Source organism: Chelmon rostratus, chromosome 9 (assembly GCF_017976325.1).
Source record: "Chelmon rostratus isolate fCheRos1 chromosome 9, fCheRos1.pri, whole genome shotgun sequence".
Taxonomy (NCBI): domain Eukaryota; kingdom Metazoa; phylum Chordata; class Actinopteri; order Chaetodontiformes; family Chaetodontidae; genus Chelmon; species Chelmon rostratus.
In genome coordinates this window covers 29,004,587-29,028,577 of record NC_055666.1, presented here as the reverse complement: position 1 = coordinate 29,028,577, position 23,991 = coordinate 29,004,587, and the positions used below count along the sequence as shown (strand labels likewise).

The following is a 23,991-nucleotide window of genomic DNA, read 5'->3' as shown; positions in this document are numbered from 1 at the left end:
TGGTGAAAACGAATCAATGATTGACTGATGGTTAAAGCCCCCAAAAAATCCGCAGGCTCATTACGATCTGGACCATCACACCTCGACCGGACTGAGCGCGGTCACGTGACCAGTCCGGTCGAGGTGTGATGGTCCAGATCGTAATGAGCCTGAGGGTGTGGATGTACGTATCCGTAGAGTTTGATGTACTGTTGTATTCTTGAGGCTGTACAGAAGGTGGAAACAGTTTTCTTTGCAAAGGACAAATAAATCTACATCATCGTGAACTGAGGCGAAGACGTCCACGTTCAGCTGAAGGTTTTATGGCCGTAAAGACCGCGGACGTCATTAAATAAACTCTACTGTGTGAGAATGTGTACAGATGGATCATCAGCCCAGCGAACAGATTAATACTTTATTTTATACTGATAACATGATGTGACCGCTCATGTTCAGTCTGAATACTCCTGTACTGCTTCCTGATCAACACAGTATGTTGATGAAGACATTTTAAGACAGATTAAAAATATCAACTCTTACATCACAACATTATGTCCACTGATGGCGGTAACACTGAAGCCGACGATGAATCTGCTTCTTCATCACTTCAGGTGTTAGCTGCGGGACGCTAACAGCTGCTGTTGGTGTAAAACTTGGTTTAAATGTCCGCGTCACATTGCTTACTGACCGGCTGTCAGTAAAAACTGTGAAGATGATAAAACTTGTTTTGCTCATAGCTCATTAATACTGTTTGTTCATGTTGTTAGCTTGTTAGCTGAAGGATAGCTAACGTCAGCTTCACTCTTCCTCTGGTCTTTCTGAGTCTCCAAAAAGCTTCTATTCTTCAGAACTAGAGGAGAACTGATCCTGATTTACAAACCCAGATCAGAATCAGATTTGTGACTAGCGGAGACGCAGATATGTGACCAAAAGTCTAAATGTCATCTGGATTTCACTGAAAGACGAGCGGAGTCTTGGTAGAAGTGTGGAAGTCACCGGTTAGCGTCGTCTTTGCACTCGGACTCACAACAGGCGGCTCACGAGCAGAGATCACAGCTCCTCGTCGTCCTCGCTGACCATCGTGTCCAGGTCTTTGTCTTTACGTTCGGCGCTCTCGGTTACGAACTCCCTCTGCTGCTCCTCCAGGTCTCGCAGCTCCCCCTGCAGGCGCTCCAGGTGAAGCGCTCGCCTGTTCCTCAGCAGGCGGCCGGGGAAAGGGTTCATGTCGCTGAAGGCGATGCTGGTCAGCCTCCTGAGGGACCAAACAACAGCAACTTAACAGATTTATTCACACGACGGGGAAAGTGTCGCTCCAAACGGGAGGAAGAGCGTGAGAAGGTTTTCACGACGAAGAACATGATAGTTCAACATGAAAAAAGCTCAGGTTCATGGATTTTATTTCTATTTGGGGGATGATCCTGTGCTACATTTTGGGACAGTCGTTCCCATGATGCTTTGGGAGATGCAAACAGGAAGTAGATGATTCAGTTGGCTGTGGGCTACATCTTGAACCTGTTTTTTACTCTCTAAGTGTTTACGCTGAGTCAACGTGTCTCCATTAACAGCGAGCTCTTAGCAGCTCGGTTAGCAGCGTACTCATGTACACAACGATGACTCTCAGGTTCTTCAGAGGATTTCTAGAGATGGACATCAGAAATAATGATCTCAGGAAGTGAAGTCACACTGAATGAGATGATCATGTGCTTCATGTCTGACTGAGTTCGGTTTTTAAGGCTTCTCAGTCTCCTCCATGAGCAGCCAAACTACAACGCTGCTCTGATGGATCTTTATTTGGTCTCTTTTCCAGAGTGAACAGACCTGATCACATTAGTGAGTTTGTGTTTGAGCTGCAGAGACAGAGGACAGAGGTCTGATGACGAGTTCATTCAAGACCAGGTCAGACCAGGTGAGTCCTCACCTGCTGTCAGAGATGGTCTTGGTGAAGAAACGCAGGTACTGGTAGATCTCCACGCCGTCGTGGATCTTAAGGATGTCATCCTCTTTGTATTTGAAGAGAGCCAGAGCGTACCTGAAGATCACCTGCGGTACGAAACCACCAACACAGTTCATCCAGTTCTAATAAAACAGGTGTCGTGAATCTACTGCAGCCTCCTTTCTACAAAGAGATTTAAAATAAAGACTAGTGAAATCTGCTGATGTGTGTTTACTGTGCTGGAAGTAAAAGTTAAAGGTCGGCTCCACCTCAGCCAGCTGCTGCATTACAATGAGTACTGTCCCTTCTTAGTACTCCAGTCAGTACATCCAAGTACCCTGATTATAATACTTTTTCTATCAGCTTTTTAAAATCAGAGTTACCAGCTGCAGGAACCATCATTACGGATGGAAACCTGATGAATCTGACGCTGACAGACAGCTGTGAGGTTATCGGGACTAGAAACAAACCAAACCAGTTTCCTCGGGATGATTCGGATGTGTACTTGTTGATGTTTAGCCTCGTATGATGAACACATTAATGAAGTCAGTGAAAACCGAGTGGACAGACAGGAAAAATGGAAACAGGTTTTCTGAATGTTTCTGGTTTTTGTGTCTGTCCTGCTGTCGTGGTGATTTCGAGACCTTGGTGCCCTCGTACAGAAAGGCGTCCCACAGCGGCAGCAAGATGTCGCTGGGCAGACTCTCCACAAAAACCACCAGGAACCAGTTGAAAGTGATGAGAGACACGTCGATGCTGTGATCCTCAAAGTGGGCCGCCAGCCGGGGGAGCTTCTCTGCCAGGAAGTCCTTCAGGACCCGCTGATCCGCCTGAAAAATCAATAACGCTGATCAATCACCCCGAGCCGCTGGAGTTTGGTCGGCTGCTCTGTACGGTGGATCAGCACAAGCCTTCCTGTTTGCATGTGTAGATGTATACATGTCATATGTATATGTGCAGTAAAACAGCGAAGCCAGCTGGTTCGAAACAGGACCAAAAAGCATTTTGTGATGTGACAGCCTCAGATATTTGATTGGTCCAGAAGAGGCGGCGTGGACCAGTAACATAAGGATCACACAACAGTTATACTGGAGGTGTACTCGTCCTAGGTCAGAGAGGGATTCCAGCTCAAACTAACAATAATGAGAATCTGACTGGAGCTCGTTTGAGATCGTCTCTCACAGTCAGTCAGGATGTGGACTCGTCCACCAGGACAGTCCTCGTGTGAATCCTCTTCCTGACTGTGACTTTATGACTTTAGCTCACTTTAAATCCAGCACAATATTAGAAATATTCTAATCACTCAAGTACATGTACTGTCAATCAGAGATCAAGTGATCAGAGATCAGGTGATCAGAGGTCAGGTGATCAGAGATCAGGTGATCAGAGCTCAGGTGAGTGTGTTTCCTGACCTGAGAGGCCACCAGGTTCTTGGTGTAGTAGTCCTGAGGCATGATGGCTTCTACCACAGACACCAGACACCAGAAGGCGTCTTCTTCACTCTGAAGGACGAGCAGAGCGATGGCCGCCAACCTGAGAGACGCACACAGGTGACAGGTCACATGACACACGTTAGAACTGCGTCACTGTAACGGCTACAAAACAAGGTGAGGATTTTCTGGACACTGTCAAACTCATTCCATAAAGGGCCGTGTGGCTGCAGGTTTTTGTTTTAACCAAGAAGGCACACACCAGGCCAACCAATCAACATCAAGGGATCACTTAGTTATGAGCTGAAGACTGAGATCAGCTGATTAATTGATTCCAGGCTGGTGTGCTCCTCCTTGGTTGGAACGAAAACCTGCAGCCACACGGCCCTTTATGGAATGAGTTTGACATGCCTGGGTTAGGGGCTCAGGATTGGACAATGTCAAGAGGGTCCTCACATACGGAGATAAAACTTTATAATTCCCACGCCGTGTTACAGACAGCAAAGATAAAAAGAAGAAGTTGAAAAAGAACAAACAGACACTAAAAAGGACACAAAACACATCGTCTCAGCCAACTGTGTACTCTCTATACACAGGAGTATAAAAATAATGTTGCTTGTGAAGAACGGCTCAGTTTGAGTAAGATATGAATAATAAATACAGAAGAAGAAGAAGAAGATGTTCAACCCTGTTTCCAGAAGAGCTGGGACAGAAACAGCTGGCGGGACATCTCACAATGAATCAGGTGACCTGCTAACAGGTGAGTATCATGATTGGGTCTCACAGAGAGGCTTTCTGAAGTAAGAATGGGGGGGGGGGGCTTCACCACTCTACGTAAAACCACAAAGTATTTGTGGAACTCGTCTACAGAACATCATGTCGTCTGAAGTTATCTCTGTACAGGAAATGGGCGTGTACTGTATGTGGGAGTACCTGTTGAGTCCCTGGCAGTAGCCAATCGCAGGGTTCTGCCAGGAGAAGGCCAATAGGATGCGACGGAGCTGCTGTAGGGCGGGGCTAGAGGGTGAGGAGAAGTGCTGATTGGTTGTCAGGGTGCGGTGGAGGTCCAGCTGGATCTGTCTGGAGGCTGGGTGAGGAGAGGTGCGACTCTTCTCACACAGCTGGAAACACAGCAGCTGGTTACTAACAGCAGGGTCCGACACCGAGGTCTGACCGACAGGACTGGAACCGGACTTCTCAGTAGACCCCCCCCTACCTGCTGGTAACGCCGTGGGTGATGATCCCTGATTGTCCTGGTCCTGGTTCGGACCATCCAGCTCCACACCCGCTGCCGGTACTCGTGAGGGACGCCAGCTCTCAGGAGAGCTTTGAGCTCTGGCGAGGGGCAAAGGTCGTCGTCGGACCTGCCGGCGAGGTACTGAGCCCAGCGACTCAGCAGGGGGCGCTCTGCACCCTCCTGTGGAGAAAAAGGCACAGAGACGGACTTTAAAGAGGCAGCCGTCTTCATCCTGTTTGTACTGCATCCTCTCGTCCTCATCTTCATCAGTGGAGGTCCGTCCTCACCTCGGACGCTCTGACCTCTACGACGTGTTTCTGATGATAAACTGAATGTTTTGGGGTCTGTTGATTGGATCAGTCGTAGTTCAGATGAAATATGTAACATCACACTTTACAAAGTGATGGTGTTCTGATAAAAACCTGTTTCTAACCTTTTTAACCTGACCTCAGATCTGTCTTATTATCATGGACACTGTCCACAATCAGATTCTACGGTTAACATTTCAACATCTTCATCAGCACCTCCTCTCTCAGGTCCACTGATGGACAGACTGTGGAGACTTTTGTGAGATAATGTGACTGAAACTGAGAGTGAGGGGACAGAACAGGGTCTACGTGTCCACTGAGGGTTCAGACCTGGTGCAGCAGGTTGTGTGAGCGGATCTCCAGAGCCTGAATCTTTGCCAGCAGCTTCATGTCCTCCACCTCGTAGTCCGGGATGACCTTAAAGCCATACTCATCGTGATCCCTGAGGACAAAACACAACACCGTCCAGGGTCAGTAAACCAGCTGTTCCTGTTTTTCTGTCCACCACGGTGTTGGGACCGCGCCGGTTACCTGGCCACGTTGAGCTTGACGACGCTCTTCAGCTCTCCTTTCAGAGCGTCTTCGATCATCTTCTGGACGGCCCCCCGCTGAACCGGATCCAGAGATTTGGTCTCCTGCAGCTGCCGCAGGACGCCCAGGTAACGGCTCTCCACCTGACAGATGCTGGCCTCCAGGTAGGCACACTGCAGCCAATCAGAGACCAGAGGGGGGAGCTGAGCGTCAAACACCACACAAGCAGCTCTTCTCACCACGGGGGGAGAAGTGGAGGACTTACAGAGAAGAAGCTGAGCCCACCTTCACCATCAGATTCTTCTCCTGCTCAGAGCTCCTCCTCCACAGTTTGGTCAGCTGGTAGATCTCAGAGTTCAGAAACTTGTTCTGAGTCTTATACGCCTCGATGTCGTCCTGAGGACGAGACACGGACACAGTCAGAGCTGTAGGAGCTGCTTCAGATGAACCCCCTCCCGGACCCTGAGACAGTCACTGTTTGATAAAGTGATAATATATCAGCCGATGATGAAGGTCAGCAACAATAATGAGGTAACGAAGCACCTGCTGAACGGTCCAGAGTGGATTCAAAGGATCTACTGGATCTCAGAGAAGGTTTCCATTAGTGTTTAACATGAGAATAATTGTTTCTGTTAGCTTAGCATTCTAAGGGTCTGTCTATCTCCAGAGGGAGCAGCTCCTCCTCACAGAGTCCTCCATGTCACCCCCCCCCCCCCCCCCTTATTTTTCTAATTTTTTTCAATTTCTCAAATTCTTTTCATTTTTGCGTATTTGCACGATTGTACTGTTCGTATCTGCACCTTTCACGACTGTTTGCAGGATAATTCAGGAAACATCTATTAATAAATGAATACTTAGGATGTTAGCCAAGCTGACATCAATCATTGACAACCCCTCCCACCCCCTGCATGACACAGTGGGGGCCCTCAGACTGCTGCATCCACCCTGTAAGAAGGAACGCTACCACAGCTGTCAGAGTTCAGCTCCAGCATCAGTTCATGCAGCTCTGGGTCCAGATTCACACTGTTTTTACACTGATGTGTGATTTATCACACACAGATTACATTATTACAAATATTACTTTTTCACTCTCTCTAAGTACTCTATGCATATATACTGGTATCCTAGTGTGACACATGTATATTTATTGCTGTGCAATAACATAAATGCTGCACTTCAATGATCCAGACCCACCAATTTCTGTTAAAACTGTGAATATTCCATACATTTGTTTTTATGTTTTATTTTTTATGGTAATATTTTTTATAGTTCTTTGCAGCATTTTTTTTTTTTTTTACATATGTTATAGTTCTTTGTATAAAATGTAAATATATATACAGTCAGCTTTTATTTTGTATTTTCTCTATTCTGTTGTTATTCCTACTGCTGTTGCTGCTGTCTGTAACACCTGATAAATAAAGTCTTATCTTATCTTACTCTCAGATTATTCACATTATTTTGCTCATGTTACTACTCAAAAGGTCATTTCCTGCTGACTGATGATGTACATGGTGAATACTTCCTGTTCATACAGTTTGTATAGTTCAAACAGTCCCAGCGTCGGTTCACCTTCAGGTTCTCCATCTGCTGCTGAAGCCGTCTGATGGCCTGAGAGTCCAAACTGCCGCCACAGGAGGAGACGGGTCGACGTGGGTCAGACATGCAGGCGCTCACCTGGTCAGACAGCTTAATGATCACCTGCCAGGAAACAGGAGTGACGTGATCAACGTCTCCGAGAGACAGAAACAAGTCACAACGTGACTTCTCCAAGACACGACGTACAAACACCAGCCGGGAGGTGGAGCGAGGTGTTCATACATCTGATCTCAGAACAGTCAAAAGCATCAGCTGCAGCCTGCAGTGGATTTTACATTTAACTCTGCATCACTCTAACTACTAACTACTAACTAACACTAACTCTAAATCACTTTCTGTCTGCTGGCTCAGTCGTGTTTCAGCGTGTCTGACGTCTGTTCTTATGTCATCAGCACCATCAGTTTCTCATCATTTACTTCACCTGGAATCATCTTGTGATGAATGGACCTGGTCTGAGATCAGCTGTGCAGAGCGAACGTGAGAAATCTTGGTCTGCCTGAGGACTGTCAGACTGACGTAAGCTGTTCGATAACTAACTCACCATAAAACTGTGAGAAGAGAGAAGCTCCAGCAAACCATAAACAGTGAAACGTCATCAGAAAGCACGATTAAAGCATCTCAACGAGATCACAGGGAAATATTTTTCCACAGATGTTGAACCAGGTGGTTCACCTGCCGTCTGGCCTCAGGTGTGAGCTCACCTCCTGCTTGGCGTTGTTCTTCTCCGTCAGCATCAAGATGTTCTCCTGCAGCTCGGCCAGCTGTGCGTCTCTCTGAGCCACGATCCTCCTGGAGGCCTCGGCCTCCGTCTTCGCCTCCTCCAGCCGGCCTCGCAGGTCGGCCGCCTGCCTCTCGCGGTGTCGCAGCAGCTCCAGACGCTCCTGCTCGCCCGTCTCCGCCAGAAACTCTGCGCAGGTTCGCTTCTCCAGCTGCGACGCCTCCAAGGCTTTGTGGAGGATCCACACCAGCTCCTGGACACGGCAGAGTATTTTTATCATTAGTGAACAGTAGGCTTGAGCAGCAGACACACACACACACACACACACACACACACACACACAACAATATGTCTGACTTCTTCCACTTTCAGACAAAGTCTAATTTCACAGTGAATGATTAAATGAAAACCGTCAGAGATCCACTTTAAAAAACAAAGTTTAAAAGAGAGGAGGAGCAGCCACAGACTGACAGGCGCTCACTGTGTCTGCAGTCAGTACTGAGGGGAAAACGACCCACAGGCAGGTCAAAAAACTGAGCAGCAGCTGATGTGAACATCACCTCCAGACAGAACCACAGTCCACACGGACCGTCAGTCTGAAGTTCTCCTCTAGTTTTCAGACCATCAACATGTTCGTCCGTCTCTCAGCACCGTGTCACTTCCCACATTTCCTCCGCTGTCTTATCTTATCTTATCTTATCTTTTCTTATCTTATCTTCCTGTCTGTGGCTCTCATCTACGATCCCATTGTTTCCTACTGAAGACGTAAAATCTTGAGTCAGACAAAGTGGATTTGTTGGGGTCTATTTTCAGCGGCGGATTAAACCAGTTTGGAGCTGCAGTGACTGTTTGTGGCAGCAGGATGGTGTGTGTGTGTGTGTGTGTGTGTGTGTGTGTGTGTGTGTGTGTGTGTGTGCGTGTGCGTATGTGTGTGTGTGTGTGACTGGGTCAGAATAAACTACAGTGTGTGTGTTCTATACATGAATTAAAACCACAGATCAATAAACTGATCACTGAGTGACTGATCACCTTCTGAGCTTTGACCTCCTCCATCAGCATCTGTTTCTCCTGCTGGAGGCGAGACGTCCGGTCTGAGGACAGAGTGTCTCTGTGGGGGACCTGCGTCGTGGACGAGCCGCGATTCTTCGTCTTCCTGCTCCAACTGTCGAACAGCGAAGGCGACTCTCTGCCCTCCGCCGGAGATGCCTGACCCGCCGGCTCGGCCAATGAGAGGGGAGGGGGCGGAGTCGGAGGCTCAATGGGAGTCCTGTGTGCTGGAGGGACTGAAAGGGGACAGAAGGTTTGAAACTATGAATGCACAATCAGACGAATCAAATAAACGTACAGCCCTGACATTTTGGATGCTGTGTAGAACATCAGTCAAACAGGATGTGATCACCTGCTGATCCTCTCTGACAGAAACTGACCTGAAATCAGCTCAAAGTCAATATATTTACTGTCTGAGCTCATCAGCTTCAGTGATTTCTGTAAATATCTGCTGATTCTGAATCTGATGCAGCAACACGTTTCAAACACGTTGAGACAGGAGCAGCTAAAGACTGGGAAAGATGTGGAACGCTCCAAAAACACCTGTTTGGATCATTCCACAGGTAAACAGGCTGATTGGTAACAGGTGAGAGTATCATGATTGAAAGGCTCAGTGGTTCACAGCGAGGATGGAGCGACGTGATTGGATAAAGAGATTAACAACTGGACTCAGGAACACTTCCTGTTGTAAGGAAACACAGTCCAGGCGTCTTTAGAGTCCAGGTGAGGACTGTAAAGGTGATGTTGTTCCAGTGATTGATTGAGGTCACGTCGTACGAACGAGTTTGTCCAAAGCAGGCGGAGTATTGTTGGTATTAATCGTGTTAGTGTGTGAGTGTGCTGGTTTCCTTTACTGTGTGTACCTGTTGTGTTGGTGGTGCCTGCAGGGGTCGGGGGGGTCCAGGGTGGAGCCTCCACATGAAACACGCTCTGACTCCACTCCTGAGACGACCTCTTTCGAAGGCTGTGGACGGAGTTTCTGTGCACAGAGACAGAGATAACAGGTTCAGGTCTTTGGTCAGACTGGTTCAGACTGGGTCAGACTGGTTCAGACTGGTTCAGACTGGGTCAGACTGGTTCAGACTGGGTCAGACTGGGTCAGACTGGGTCAGACTGGGTCAGACTCTTCAGGAACTCTTTGAACTCTTTGACGTCTCAGACAATCAGCTGTGATCAACACGCTGAGGTCACTCACTGGATCTCAATCAGCGGATGTTTGATTGACATGTTGGCAAGTGGCATTCGCTGTGACGGCACGTTGGCCGCCTCCTCCCCCACCAGGCCCAGAGGGCTCTTCAAGACCGGCAGGAAGCCATCTGCAGAAACAGGAAACAGAATTCAGTTCAACAACAAACCAACGAGGCCACATTCAGACAGAACAGAATCAACCAGCTGATTTCAGTCTGATGGACACTGACGCTTAATTTAGGCCAGAATATTTCATCTAGTTTCCTTTCTTAATTGCAAGTGGTGGTGGTGATGACGATGATGATGATGATGCTGGTGAAGATGATGATGACGATGATGATGATGATGATGTCAGAAAACCTACAAGGTCTGAACTGCAGTTGAAGGGATCAAAACTGCCCGAACCGTCTCGGCTTTAACTGCCTTTAACCTCCACCTGATGCTGGATTCTACATGATCTACTCAAACATGTGATCCGGATCCCTCAAATGTACTGTCCAAAGAACTGCAACCAAGACACGGACCGTTCACACCAGCACCTGGATCAGCATCCCACCAGGACGGCTCACAGACCGGATTCAGACTGGACTGCGAGGCCCTGCGGTGGTCAGAGGCTGGGATCAGATCCACTTCAGCTCTGCAGCCCTCTCATTCACTTCAATGAGTCCAGTAACACAAACTGAAACCTGGATCACAACGTGACATCATGACGTCAAAGCACCGCACCGACCAATCAGAAACACGCAGGCTCACATTCTCTGTAGATTACTGAGAGCAAAGCCGATCAGAAGCCAATCCCGTCTTTACTGGAGTCTGTTTTCAGCATGGCAGCATGTCGTCACAGGTGAGATGAGGAAAATGACACCGAAGCTGGAAACACGTCACTGATCTGACCTCCGGAGTGTTTTCAAAGATTCTTTCAGGAAGCAGCTTCTCGTTCCTCCGGCGCTGACGTCACGTCCACAGTTCAAACACAAACAGCTCTGAATCTCTGCAGGGATCGATGAAGGTTTTCTGAATCGTCTGATTCAGTATCTGCAGCTGTTATCACAACGTACCAGATACACATTTACTCAACATTCAGGTAAATACAGGTAGCAGACCAGCCTCTGCACCAGGCCCCGCCCCCCCGATCCTGGTTCTGCTCGAGGTTTCTTCCTGTTAAAAGGAGGTTTGTCCTCGCTGTCTCCAGGTGTTTGAGGGAACTGTTGGTCTCTGCAGGTACAGAGTTTGTTCTGTACCTGCTCTATACAGAAAGTGTCCTGAGACAACTGTGGTTGTGATTTGGTGCTAAAAAAAAAAAATTTAATAGAATTTAACTTGCTGTGATTTCCTGATACGGGCCTGAAAACTTGGTGCTTTGCCTCACACGTCTCACTGCTGCACTTCTTTGTAAATGCTGTATTTTACTTGATTTATGTATTTTATGTATTTTATTTTAACTGTATTTTATTACTATTCACTGATTTTACTCTCCATCTTATTTTCCATCATCCTATCGTTCTGTTTCTATGTTCACTCTTTGACTTTTTCATGTGAAGCACTCAGTGGATGTGATGTCGGGGCCGTGAAGCGCTGCATTCACTCTGTGACAACACATTGTATCATTATTATTATTATTATTATTAGTGTTCACACTAATTAAAATTCAGTTAAATGATCAGGATGTAGTTTGTAATGTACTCTGCAGCCTGCAGGGGGCGCTAACAACACTTCACTCTGTCGTCACTTTTCTACAAACTTGTGTCAAAACATCAAAAACGAGTCAGAATAATTTTGGATTGTGATAAAGGCTCTTCGGTCTGCTGTAAAAGTCGGAGCTGAAACCTGAAGCTGCTGAACGAGTCGGGACACGAGCAGAATACCTGAGAACCAGGTGAGCTGCTTCAACTGCTGAACCAAACTCAAGCTGACAAACAGCTGATCACTGTCCCAAAGAACAACCAAGACTGTGTAGACTGGCACGGTTCATCTCTCTGATTCACGGTTTTCATTTACACTTTTTTATTTTCTGTGTTGTTTTGTTAAAGTCCTGAATCTACTTTCTCTCTCACAACAATCACTGAAAACTGAATGAAGTTCTGTGTTTCCTCTCATTCAGCTGTCTGCAGCTGATCTGCAGTCAGGATGACATCACATCCTGTCAGCGGCATCCTGACGGTGATGTCACTGATGATGTCACTGCAGCCTGACAGCACTGAGCCCTGGTGGAGTGGCTGACGACCTCCGTCTGCGTGGACTCAAAGCAACAATAGGAACTGTTCCTCAGATCCAGAGAGAATCTGAAGTGCATCACATCCTGTTTCCTGCTGCCCCCCCCCCCCCCCCCCCCCCCCCCCCCCCCCTTAAACACTGTAACACACATTAAAGGAGCAGTCCAACATTTCCTGACATCCTCTGATTCACCAGTTTAACCAGTGAGTCTGAAGGCTGACACCAAAAAAACACAGCACGGTGATAGCCCCCCCACCACTGAACACCTCCCAGCCCTCCACACCGGACCCTCCCACACCTTCCTCTGAGCCAACATCTGCAGACTGAACGTTTGCATTAGCTCCTCCTCCCTGGCTGCTACTGCCACACTACTGCAATACACTGGCCTGTACTCTATGTGCTCTCACATACTAATACATACTGTACCTGCATCGTGTATTCTTCTGTACTGCACCGTCTATACTGTACATATCTGATATATAACGCATACACACATGTTTATATAATGTCTCTCTGTTGGCATTACTTATACGTAGACCTGCACTGCCTACTGCCTGTACCTTATTCTAAATCTACCACTTCCTGTATATCCTATATACTACCGCTATACATGAAAACACAGTACTCGTACTCTGTGTGTTGATCTAAAAGTGTAAATCCCATTAAATGATGTCAGTATGTTGTTGATAATCTTCAGTCCACTGCGTTTATCTGACAGCAGGACTCAGCTGTGATTTGATAAAACATGTGACCAACCTATGAATTACGACACATTATCACAGATTTATGTCCTGAACGCTCTCACAGGTGTTTCGAGTTGTTGTGGTAACTCAGACCTGCTCAGGTTGGTGCAAAGAAGAGTTCACCAAACTCCATGTGCTAATCAGAATGATTAAAGCGCGGCCCCGCAGTCATCAGGTAAAATACTGGGCTGGCCTGAATTTGAGGCACCCCCTCCTGTTGGGGGGCTGTTAATCCAGGAGGTCTTTCCTCTGTTAAGTTTGAGACATAAAGCAGAATATAAATCCCACATCTCTCTCTGTGCCGTCGGGAGGACAGCATGTTTTTTCTAACCGTCTGGAGAAAAGTGAGTCACAGTCTGTGATTTGTCATCCTGAAGCCACTCCCACTCCTGGAGGACGATTTCTCAACCCTCGCTGAGAGGTTAGCACAGGACCCGCCCACATGCCGGGAAACGCCGGGGGGAAAATGTGACAACTGGATGAGTCTCAAAACAGAACAGAAACAGGAGACCTCACACAGTGACAGAGTAAAACCAGCAGTAACTGGCAGGTGACTGAAAATATATATGTCACTCAGCAAGTAACCAGTCAAACCATCATCAGGCCACTTAAACTGCTTCTGAGACCAATTATACCATCATTAGACCAGTTAAACTGCTTATCAGACCAGTTAAACCATCATTAGGCCAGTTAAACCATCCGTCGGACTAGCCAAAGCATCTATCAGACCAGTTAAACCAATCCGTCAGACCAGTTAAACCATTGTTAGGCCACTTAAACTGCTCCTCAGACTAATTATACCATCATTAGGCCAGTTAAACCATCATTAGACCAGTTAAACTGCTTGTCAGACCAGTTAAACCATCATTAGGTCAGTTAAACCTTCATTAGACCAGTCAAACCATCTGTCAGACCAGTTAAACCATCATTAGACCAGTCAAACCATCATTAGACCAGTTAAACCATCATTAGACCAGTTAAACCATCCGTCAGACCAGTTAAACCATCATTAGACCAGTCAAACCATCCGTTCGACCAGTTAAACCATCATTAGACCAGTTAAACCATCATTAGACCAGTTAAACCATCATTAGACCAGTTAAACCCCACCTGTCAGACCAGTTAAACCATCATTAGACCAGTTAAACCATCATTAGACCAGTTAAACCCCACCTGTCAGACCAGTTAAACCATCATTAGACCAGTCAAACCATCATTAGACCAGTTAAACCATCATTAGACCAGTTAAACCATCCGTCAGACCAGTTAAACCATCATTAGACCAGTTAAACCATCATTAGACCAGTTAAACCATCATCAGACCAGTCAAACCATCATCACACCAGTTAAACTGACTGGCTGAGAGGACTGATGGTTGAATCACTATATAAAACCAGTGTTTGCTGGTGCAGCAGGAGGATTCAGAGTCTTGGCCTCCTGTAACTTCACACGAGTCAGATATTAAAAAGTCTGACGTCTCACCTGCAGTGTTGTTGTTGTTTGTCGGGTCGGACATCTGTCTGTGCTGCCAGCGTTTCACCTGAAGCTGCTGCAGCCAATAAAGCATCAGCTCCTGGGTCACAGCCTGTGGGGGGGTTGGGGGGAATATTTATAGTTTGATAAAACATGACTGAATGTTGGTCCAACCTACACCCAAAAGCTAAACCTAGGTGAGATTTCCTGCCTGTATGGGCCCCTACCTTGAGTATGAAGGTGCGTTCGGGTGTCTTGATGTGGAAGGTGCCTGGCTCCGCCTTCAGGGGGTAGGTGAAGGTGGCGCTGCAGAGCTCCACCCGGCCGAGCGGCGTCACATCCTGCGGTGTGCGGTAGTAGAAGAGCTGGTTTTTCTTCTCCTCATAGGTGAACCAGCGCAGCTTCCAGGCCCTCAGGGGCCCCCCCTGCTTCTGCAGGAAGCCACACAGTTTGGGCTCACCTGACGAAGCAACTGGAGGGCGGGGCCACGACTTTTCACAGAGCACCTCAATGGTGAGGGGCGGAGCTGACGCTTCGGTCGGATGAATTATCGAAGGCAGAGCCTGAGGAGAAGATAAGTTCTGCTCCTCTGCAGGAGGAGCCTGAGTGTTCAGGTGAGGAGGAGGAGCCTGCTGAGTGTCCAGGTGAGGAGGAGGAGCCTGCTGAGTGTCCAGATAAGGAGGAGGAGGAGCCTGCTGAGTGTCCAGGTGAGCAGAAGGAGGAGGAGGAGCCTGCTGAGTGTCCAGGCAAGCAGAAGGAGGAGCCTGCTGAGTGTCCAGGTGAGCAGAAGAAGGAGCCTGCTGAGTGTCCAGGTGAGGAGGAGGAGCCTGCTGAGTGTCCAGGTGAGCAGGAGGAGGAGGAGGAGCCTGCTGAGTGTCCAGGTGAGGAGGAGGAGCCTGCTGAGTGTCCAGGTGAGCAGGAGGAGGAGGAGGAACTTGCTGGTTGTTCAGGTGAGCAGAAGGAGGAGCCTGCTGAGTGCCCAGGTGAGCAGGAGGAGGAACCTGCTGAGTGTCCAGGTGAGCAGGAGGAGGAGTGTGCTGGATGTGAGCAGGAGAGTCTTGGTGGTCTTGATACCTCTCAGGTATGGTTAAAGTGAGTTTCTCTGGTGGTGGATCCTGGTGGTTCTGCTGGTCTTTGGACTCTGAAATGAGGAGCTCAAGCTCCTTCTGGCTTTGCTCATCGAGTTTTGACGTAAAAACAGTTAAATCCTTCAAAGGAGGATGAGGAGGAGGGTCTGGTTTTTGTTCATGTTTTGTGCAAAAAGGATCTTCTGGTCTCTTTGGATCTGTATCTGGTTTGGTTGAAGAAAGCTGACCTGGTTTTGGGTGATCTGTTTGAGAAGAATACCCCGTTTTCTGTTTTTCTGTCAGAGGAGAATTTCCCAGTTTTCGTTCCTTCCTCCTCTTTGGTTTTAGTTGAGCGGGTTTGGTTGGAGAGTCTTCTGGTTTCTGTTTTTCTGTTGGAGGATCCGTGTGGTTTGTGTGTTTGGTGAGACCCAGCTGGTCTGGTTCCTCGGCAGTCCGCTGGGTCTTTGCAGGACTCTGGTGTTTCTGGGACCCGGACAGACTGACTGACTCTCTGCTCTGCCCGTCATCCTCCTCAGAAGCTGAGATCCAATCAGCTGGTTGAAGCGTCTCCTCGTTAGTGAGGGCAGGAAGCGAGCGAGACGAGGCAGCGCTGGGATTTCCTGCCGACCCCCCTCCATCCATCCTGAAAAAGAAAAAGAGGGAAGCAGAGAGAGGAGGACGAAGACCGAGAGAAACTTTAATGGTGTTTCACCGCCAGGCTGCAGCTGCAGGATAATGTAAGAATGAAACAAAGCCAGCAGCAGCTTCTCAGACCAACAAAACATTAATCCAGTTCAGATGCTGAAATCTGAAAGCTGGTCTAACATCCAGAATCCTCCACTGTAATCCGCTTTTCTCTGGCCGAACTGAGTCCTCACATGAAATACGCTTCAACTTTTCAAATGCAAAAATACAAAATACAAATACAATCACAAGAGCGACCAGCTGTAAAACGTTTGTTTGGAACGTTTTTCCCGGTTTTAAAATGAACTTTAAATTGGCTGCATGTTGCAGAAAATCTCTACTTCCTGTTTGTTTTCTCCTCTCGTGGGACTAAATGTTTAATTATTTTATTTATTCATTCATGTTTTTTTCTATTCCTACAAACAATCAAAGGACAGAGTCTAAAAAATAAAGTCATATCAGTCTACCTCAACCTCTGGAGTTTAAAGATGATCAATGAATGCAGGACTTTTATTTTGAAATGAGTATTTAAATTCTTTACTGGAGTGCAGAACCTGACTTTTCTTCTTCTGTCACACTGATGGAACACAAACAAGCTGAAGGTTCAGAGGAAATCATTTCCACAGTAATGAGACCAAATGACAGGAAGTGGCTCCGGTCCAGGGCAGTGGAACACCCCCAGCCAAACAGATGCATGTTTGCCCTGTACTTCTATACCTGTGGGGGCCCTCAGCAACACGATGCTTCCCCGAAAGCCCTGACCCTCGAACATCACACCCCAAACCTTTACCCTCAACTGAACCTAAACCTGATTCTAAACTCAACCCTAAAACCACGTCAAACCTTCAGAGACCTTAAAGTGGTCCTCACAAAGACAGATCAAACACACACTTGTCCAAGTCAGAGACGAGTTAAAGACGAGTTAAAGACGAGCCAGAGACGAGTTAAAGACAAATTAAAGACGAGTCAGAGAAAAGTTAAACATGAGTCAGAGACGAGTTAAAGACGAGTCAGAGACGAGTTAAAGATGAGTTAAAGACGAGTCAGAGACGAGCTGTAAAACTTTTACTGGAGTCAAAAGTGAACTGAGGCCAAAGTGTCATTATTATTAAGATTATTATTATAATTATTATTCTGTGAGTTTGATATTTAATTGTTCCCTTCATCTTATAACCTCAGTAGATTTGAATTTACAGAGATTACCAGAATGATCCCAGCTGTAGAGCTCTGCCCAAGTACTGGACTCAGACTCAGTCAGAGGTTGCTGCAGGGATGCTGGTCCGAAGGACTGACGGTCTGCTGTGGGCCTAACCCCAACCCTCTCTCTGCTGAAGCTTCACAATAACTTCAGATCATCTTCGGAATGTATTTTTACTCACGATGAGGACGGTGCTTTATTTTAACCAGTCGAGTCACAGTTTCCATCATGTCAGACTCATCTCACACCTGCAGTGACGACGGAAGGAGTTAAATGTTAAAGGTGTTCAGTGTTTGTTGGTGAAACTGAACTTCTCATGCTGTCTTCATTTAGAGACTGTTTGTCCAGAGGACGGACAGAGAGCTTCATCACATGGAGCAACAACAATCACCTGAAGATCAACATCAGCACGACCAATCAGCTCGCGGAGACTACGATGCTGCAGAGAAGCTACAGACTGTAAAACATGGAGGCTTCACACATGATCATCAGATCCAAACAATCAACACCTGGTGGATTCAGATGGACTCAGATATGATACCAGCACAGAGTTTACAGCCCAGGTGTGTCTGTACAGCACGCCTCACCTGATCGCCTCATCTTCTCTCAGAACACCAACATCACAGCTGTCAAACTCACTCAGTCACACCTGAAGCAGGTCACAGAATACAGCGCAATGGCAGGAAGTGATGGAAACACACACGCGTGTCCTGGCCTGCTCAGAAACACACTTGAGCATTTACCTGAAGGGGCGTGGCCTGAGCACACCTCGCTGGCTCTGGATCCTGAAGAAAACAAAGTAAACTCAGAGGACGTCGGACCGTCACACCCTGCTGCGGTTTGCTTCTTCTTCGCTTGTTGTTGTTTGTGTCGTATACACCTGTTGTTGTTGTTCGCGTTTTCTTCTTCTTCTTCTCTACTTTGAGACTCACTGAATCCTGATTCCTTGTCTTTGCTCTTCCTGATTCGTCCCTCCAGCCGCTGACGATCCGAACTGACTCAACAAGTTATCAAGTCGCCGCAATAACCCACAACTTCCGTTATATGTTTCATAATAAGAGCCGCCCAAAAGCTGCTGTGCTGCTGGCTTTTCAAAGTAAAACCCAAACTTTTGTGATTTCTTCATAATGTTCGGTCAGTCTGCTCAGATATCTTCAACACCCACAGGTTTGTTTTCATGCACTGTGCTGATCCCATTCTGGGCTGGAAAGTAACTAAGTACATTTACTCAAGTACCAGAGTTACAATTTAGTTACTAGTACTTCACTTAGTACTCCTTCTGCTGCTTAATACTTCTACTGCACTACTCGAATCTGACAGCAGAGTTACTTTTCAAATTAAGATGTTCAATAAAACTCTACGATGAGCTCATACGAAACATTGTTTGGATAAAGCGGAGTTTGAAACAGAAGATAAAATACCCCCCCCCTTTCACTCAGCTGATTATTTGGTGTTAACTGGTGGCGCTGTAACAAAGTCACTTGTGGTTCACTTCACTCCTGGTTTTTTATCATGTGAAAGGGGAATATTGTCACATTTCTGGCAGATTGAGGCCTGTAAAAATTCATGTTGAAATATGACGTCTGTTACACTGAAAGAAGTACAACCCTGCTTAAACTAAAAAAAATGATGTCCAGATATCACATCTAAAGTATCTGACTTCACAGAAACTAAATTTAGTGACTTCTTATGACCTGATTATTTTATGTTGATGTAAACAATAATGCTTCACTTGAACCAACCTTAATTCTTTTTGCCTTGATCCAAATTATTTTAACATTTTAGTTACTGAACCAAACTATTAAATTGAAATTGAACCAAGCTAATTTATTCACTTTTAACTGAATTAACATGTTTACACTGACACCAGTTAATATATTTATGTATAACCAAACTATATTTCTCACATTTTATTTGACTTTAAAAATAATAATTTGTATTGCCCATCTTATAAACTCTAAAGAAAAAGACACTTGGCCAACGGATTACTCTAAATATATTTATTCATCTTGAACACATGAGCCAAATGCAACACATTTAACATCTGGCAACATCTGAACCAAACAGCATGAGAAAACATCAAATGACAGGCTGCAGTCTTTGCATTTCCACATCCGATAACTGTGAAAACAAAGGAAATAATAGTGAATTATTACAGACGATACACTGATCTGTGTTGGCTCAATCAACAGAACCAGTCGTCCATCTGCTGCTATGAAAACGTAGAGATGAGTGAGGGTCTAGTATTCAGGGTGATTTGAGGAAGAGTTAAAAAGGCGATGTTACCTGTTCAGGTTGAATGAAGCTACAGAGAGCGATCTTGTGGTTCTGAAAGAATACAAAATAAAATAAAGATTACTACTCTCTGAGGATCACATCACACAGAAATGCAGATAATACAGTAACTGCAAAATATGGGTAAAATATCAAGTTAAATATGAGAATTGATATGTACATAGAATAAGGTAATATACAGTAATAAAACAGCCACATGTCCAATAATCTACCTACAACCCCTTCTGATGGATGACAGGATAACTTTAAAGTCTTTCTCTCTCAGCAACAGTACCGCAGAGAAAAACAAATACAGTCCGAGTGAAGCGCTGGAGCCGCGGACGGACGGTATCTAACTGAAGCCTCGAGCGGCAACAAGTCTGAGAGCCGCTGTGGAGCGCTAACTCCATGCTAACTCCATGCTAACTGCGGCTAGCGTTAGCGGTTAGCGTCCGCCGCTAACACCCGCTCCCCAGCTCACAGCGGCTCTCCTGCTCGGTAAATTACCACAAAGCACTGGAGGCTCTCGCTGTTATCGGCCCGCGGCTTCAGCGCATCATGTGGGCTGTATTTCCTTTCCTTTGCGGTGCCAACTGCTGCTGTAAGGGGCAGGAGGCTACGCAGCCGAGCCCGAGAGGACGGGCCCGGTTTGAATGTTTGCTTTACAAACTGCCACGAACAAAACTCCAGACTGCCTTTAAGCAATATAGGTTTAGCCCTGTATGTAGCCCAACTGGGCTAGCAACGGCTTTTGGCCAGCTTACGTTACCGATACTTGTAAAAACGCCTTATAAACTAAATTCATGGGCATAACGTAACCGGTAAATGTTAGCTAGCTAGCAGCTACTGCCAGCTAAATTCATGCCGGCTATCGTCCCATTTAAGCTCGCTAGCCACCGCCAACGATAGCTTGCTAGTCAGCTTGAATTGGGCTATTCTTTGCTATTTTAACGACACAAAACACAAAATCTTTAATTATTAGCATCTGCTTTACTTGCGTTTCTTTTTAGAAGATGTCATCAATGTAAATAACACGATGTGGTCGAGCGGTGCAGTTTCAATGCGCATGCGCAAGTCACATTTGACTCAAACCACAGATATGACCTGCAGGACACGAAGAAAAAAATAATTTGAAGGAAATCAAATCGTTGATAAGACGTTGAATAAAACACAGTGAAGCACGTGTTATGAGATCAAAACTGTTACGGCTGTATATTTATCAGAAGCTTTCTTCTGAATTTTGCAGTTAAAATGTCATTCTACGGCGCATGCGCCAGTGTCATCACTGATCAAAGGTGCGAGAAATCAAAGGCACGGGTGACGTCACATGAAGCTTTGAAACAGTTTGACTCTGAGATATGATTTCAGGCGGATTCATTTCAGAAACTACAAACTGCTATTAGAAGGACTTTGTTAACGTGGAAGAGACACAGAGCGAATAAATACTTTCATTATTTGTTTTATCTGAACTGGATATGATGGCTGATAAATCTTTTATTTCATTTGCTGCGAATAGCTTCTTTCCTGAACTAAACATGTCTGACCATAATGTAAACACGCCTCTGTGCGATTCAGAGGCAAAAGATGAATCGCACAGACTACATATGACAGAGGAGCAACAAATACCTGAGGTTAATAAGCTTCTACATCTTGACCAATCAGAGCAGAGGGTGCATCAGTTTGAGTTCAATAATATTGGGGCTGAGGAAACCAGGATGCAGGAAACTTTGATAAGATATCTGGAGGATGAAGAGTTGTTTCACGGTGATGGGACTGAAAATATCACTGTTGCAGTGGCCAAACGCAGACCTCCCAGAGGAAACACACAGACGGACGTCGAACAGCTGGAGGAAGCACTACAGAGCCTCCTGGACAATGAGACGATTCTGGAAAGAAAAAACAAGAACCTCACTGCTGACATGGAGGTACTTCAATCAAATCTGAAGAGAAAACAACAAGAGATTGAACTGCTGAGGGCAACAGTGTGTGAGCTTGAGGATCAACTTGAGCACACCCAGCAAGCCCATAGAGCTGAAGTGGCCACGCTCAAATCTAAATTAGACTCAAAACACGCACTGAATGAATGTCTACAGGCAGATGTTCATAATCTGTGGGAAGAGGTTGAATCTCTGAGGAAGGATGACCTGGTTGAAAAGCTGAAGCAAGAACTGTGTGACCTTCAGGAAAAGGAAGACTTTCTGACGAGGCACAATGAGAGGATGGCCACTGACTTGAGTGATCTTGGGTCTCAGATAGTGGCAAAAAGCAAAGAGAATGAAAACCTCAAGAGAGCTGTGGAAGAACTTGAGTCCCACCTGGTGAAGAATAAGTGGTCAGCCTGTGAAACTGCTTGCAAGCAGCGACTGATAGACAAGCTTTACGCACACAAAACCAGCCTAAGACAATCAGTCTATGATCTTGAACACCAGCTAGAGATGATGCAGGAGGCGATATCTGCTGGCGTCATGACTTTCCAAGAGGAATGTGGGATTTTACCTGAAAATAAAGCTCAGCCAGACTTACCTCAGGGGCAGGCAGAGGAGAGCCTCCTGGAGAGCCTCCTGCAGACCAATGAGCAGGCAGAGCAGAGCCTCCTGCAGACCAATGAGCAGGGAGAGCAGAGCCTCCTGGAGACCAATGAGCAGGCAGAGGAGAGCCTCCTGGAGAGCCTCCTGCAGACCAATGAGCAGGCAGAGCAGAGCCTCCTGCAGACCAATGAGCAGGGAGAGCAGAGCCTCCTGCAGACCAATGAGCAGGCAGAGGAGAGCCTCCTGCAGACCAATGAGCAGGCAGAGCAGAGCCTCCTGGAGACCAATGAGCAGGCAGAGGAGAGCCTCCTGGAGAGCCTCCTGCAGACCAATGAGCAGGGAGAGCAGAGCCTCCTGGAGACCAATGAGCAGGCAGACGAGAGCCTCCTGGAGACCGAGGACCAGGCAGACGAGAGCCTCCTGGTGACTCCTGCTGCAGAGGTTCGGACCAGAAGCTTGTGGCGTCGCTGTGCTAAAGGTCTGAAAGGTTCGGTGAAGGTTGGAATCATCGCTGTTGGAATACTTCTTCCCATCTTTCTCGTGGCACCCCACTGTAAGCCACAGCTCAACCGCCTGTCGGACTGCACCCACCGCCTTCTGGACCTCCTGTCACTTTGAACATGAAGTACCTCCACCTTTCTAATCAGGACAAGGTGCAAACAAGACACATTTCAACTCCAATTTAAATCATAAATCTCAGCTAATTTGAAATTTATGATTGATTTATGAAATAGCTGCAGGACCCCCTTCCCCTTCCCACAATCTAATCAATTTCCCTTTAAGGACAGCACACAGACAGATCTCCAAATTGTTTCAGTGCTGTGTGGGTTTTCTCCTGGTGCTCAGGTTTCCTCCCACAATAATAAAAAAAAAACACCCACCCTCAACCCCTCACCGCCTTCCCTCCCTCCCCCTTCCCACCCTCTAATCAATTTCCCTTCATCATTTCAATCAAAATAATAAATAAACAATTACAAACCCTTAAAAATAAATGCACGTATCTGTCTCTATGAATAAAGATATTCAGAGAAAAAACACCTGGAAGACATTATGCTGCTATAAGTGCTGCTCTCTGTTATCAAATACTGTTTATGACTTATTGTTGATTGAAAGAACACTGAAGTCCTGTTTGAACAGGATCAGTCTGATCTCGTAAAAAGCCTCATTCCAAATGGTCAATTACAGGAGCCGGCCGCTGGAGCAATGCTACTAAGTACATTTACTCAAGTGTTGTAGTTAAGTACAAGTTTGAGGTACTTGTACTTTACTTGAGTCCTTTCTCAAAAAACACCTGTTTGGATCATTCCACAGGTAAACAGGTTGATTGGTAACAAGTGGTAGAATCATAATTAGGTATGAAAGGGGCATCTCCAAAGGCTCAGTCGTTGACAAGCGAGGTTCACCACTTTGTGAACACACGATTGTGTAAAGGAGATCAATACGTGGACTCAAGAACACTTTGTCAAACTGCTGTCGGCGAACGCAGCTCGTAAACGACTGAATCCTGGTTTCATTGACCTTCTACACTACAGTACAGTAGTACACAGTCCAGACTTTGTTGGAATCAGGGTCTGCACTTTACTAATGAAGATTCGACACTGAAAACATCTGATAGGTTTGTAAAATACAATTCACTGTAAAGATCAGGAATAAAATCAATATGTGGTCGTGTCTCCTCGTCGTGTTTCAGATGTTTCTGAAACTTTTCTCCTCTAAACATTTCACATGGTTTCATTTTAGTAAGTGTTCAAGGCCCAAAGAGGTCAAATTGGATCACAGAATGTCCAACAAATCAATATTTTGTGTATCAGAACTTCTTCTTTCCTCTCCCATTAAGCATCTG

At 46.3% G+C, this 23,991-nt stretch overlaps 1 protein-coding gene and 1 long non-coding RNA gene across 2 annotated transcripts; both read right to left on the bottom strand.

Moving 5' to 3' along the window:
• Positions 1-380: 380 nt before the first annotated feature.
• On the bottom strand, positions 381-18,334 carry tbc1d2 (TBC1 domain family, member 2). The gene is made up of 17 exons (XM_041944323.1): positions 18,090-18,334; positions 14,625-16,107; positions 14,407-14,509; positions 9,975-10,095; positions 9,643-9,758; positions 8,762-9,015; positions 7,716-7,985; positions 6,988-7,116; positions 5,704-5,814; positions 5,419-5,591; positions 5,218-5,329; positions 4,559-4,759; positions 4,276-4,463; positions 3,325-3,445; positions 2,557-2,742; positions 1,898-2,019; positions 381-1,231 (listed from the first exon to the last, which is right to left on the bottom strand). The coding sequence occupies exons 2-17, from the start codon at positions 16,104-16,106 to the stop codon at positions 1,030-1,032; spliced, it is 3,891 nt and encodes a 1,296-aa protein (XP_041800257.1). The 5' UTR covers position 16,107; positions 18,090-18,334; the 3' UTR covers positions 381-1,029.
• Positions 18,335-19,409: 1,075 nt separating this feature from the next.
• LOC121611911 lies at positions 19,410-20,683 on the bottom strand. The gene is made up of 3 exons (XR_006007123.1): positions 20,615-20,683; positions 19,633-19,674; positions 19,410-19,467 (listed from the first exon to the last, which is right to left on the bottom strand). It is a non-coding gene; the product is annotated as an uncharacterized LOC121611911 (long non-coding RNA).
• Between the last annotated feature and the right edge of the window lie 3,308 nt (positions 20,684-23,991).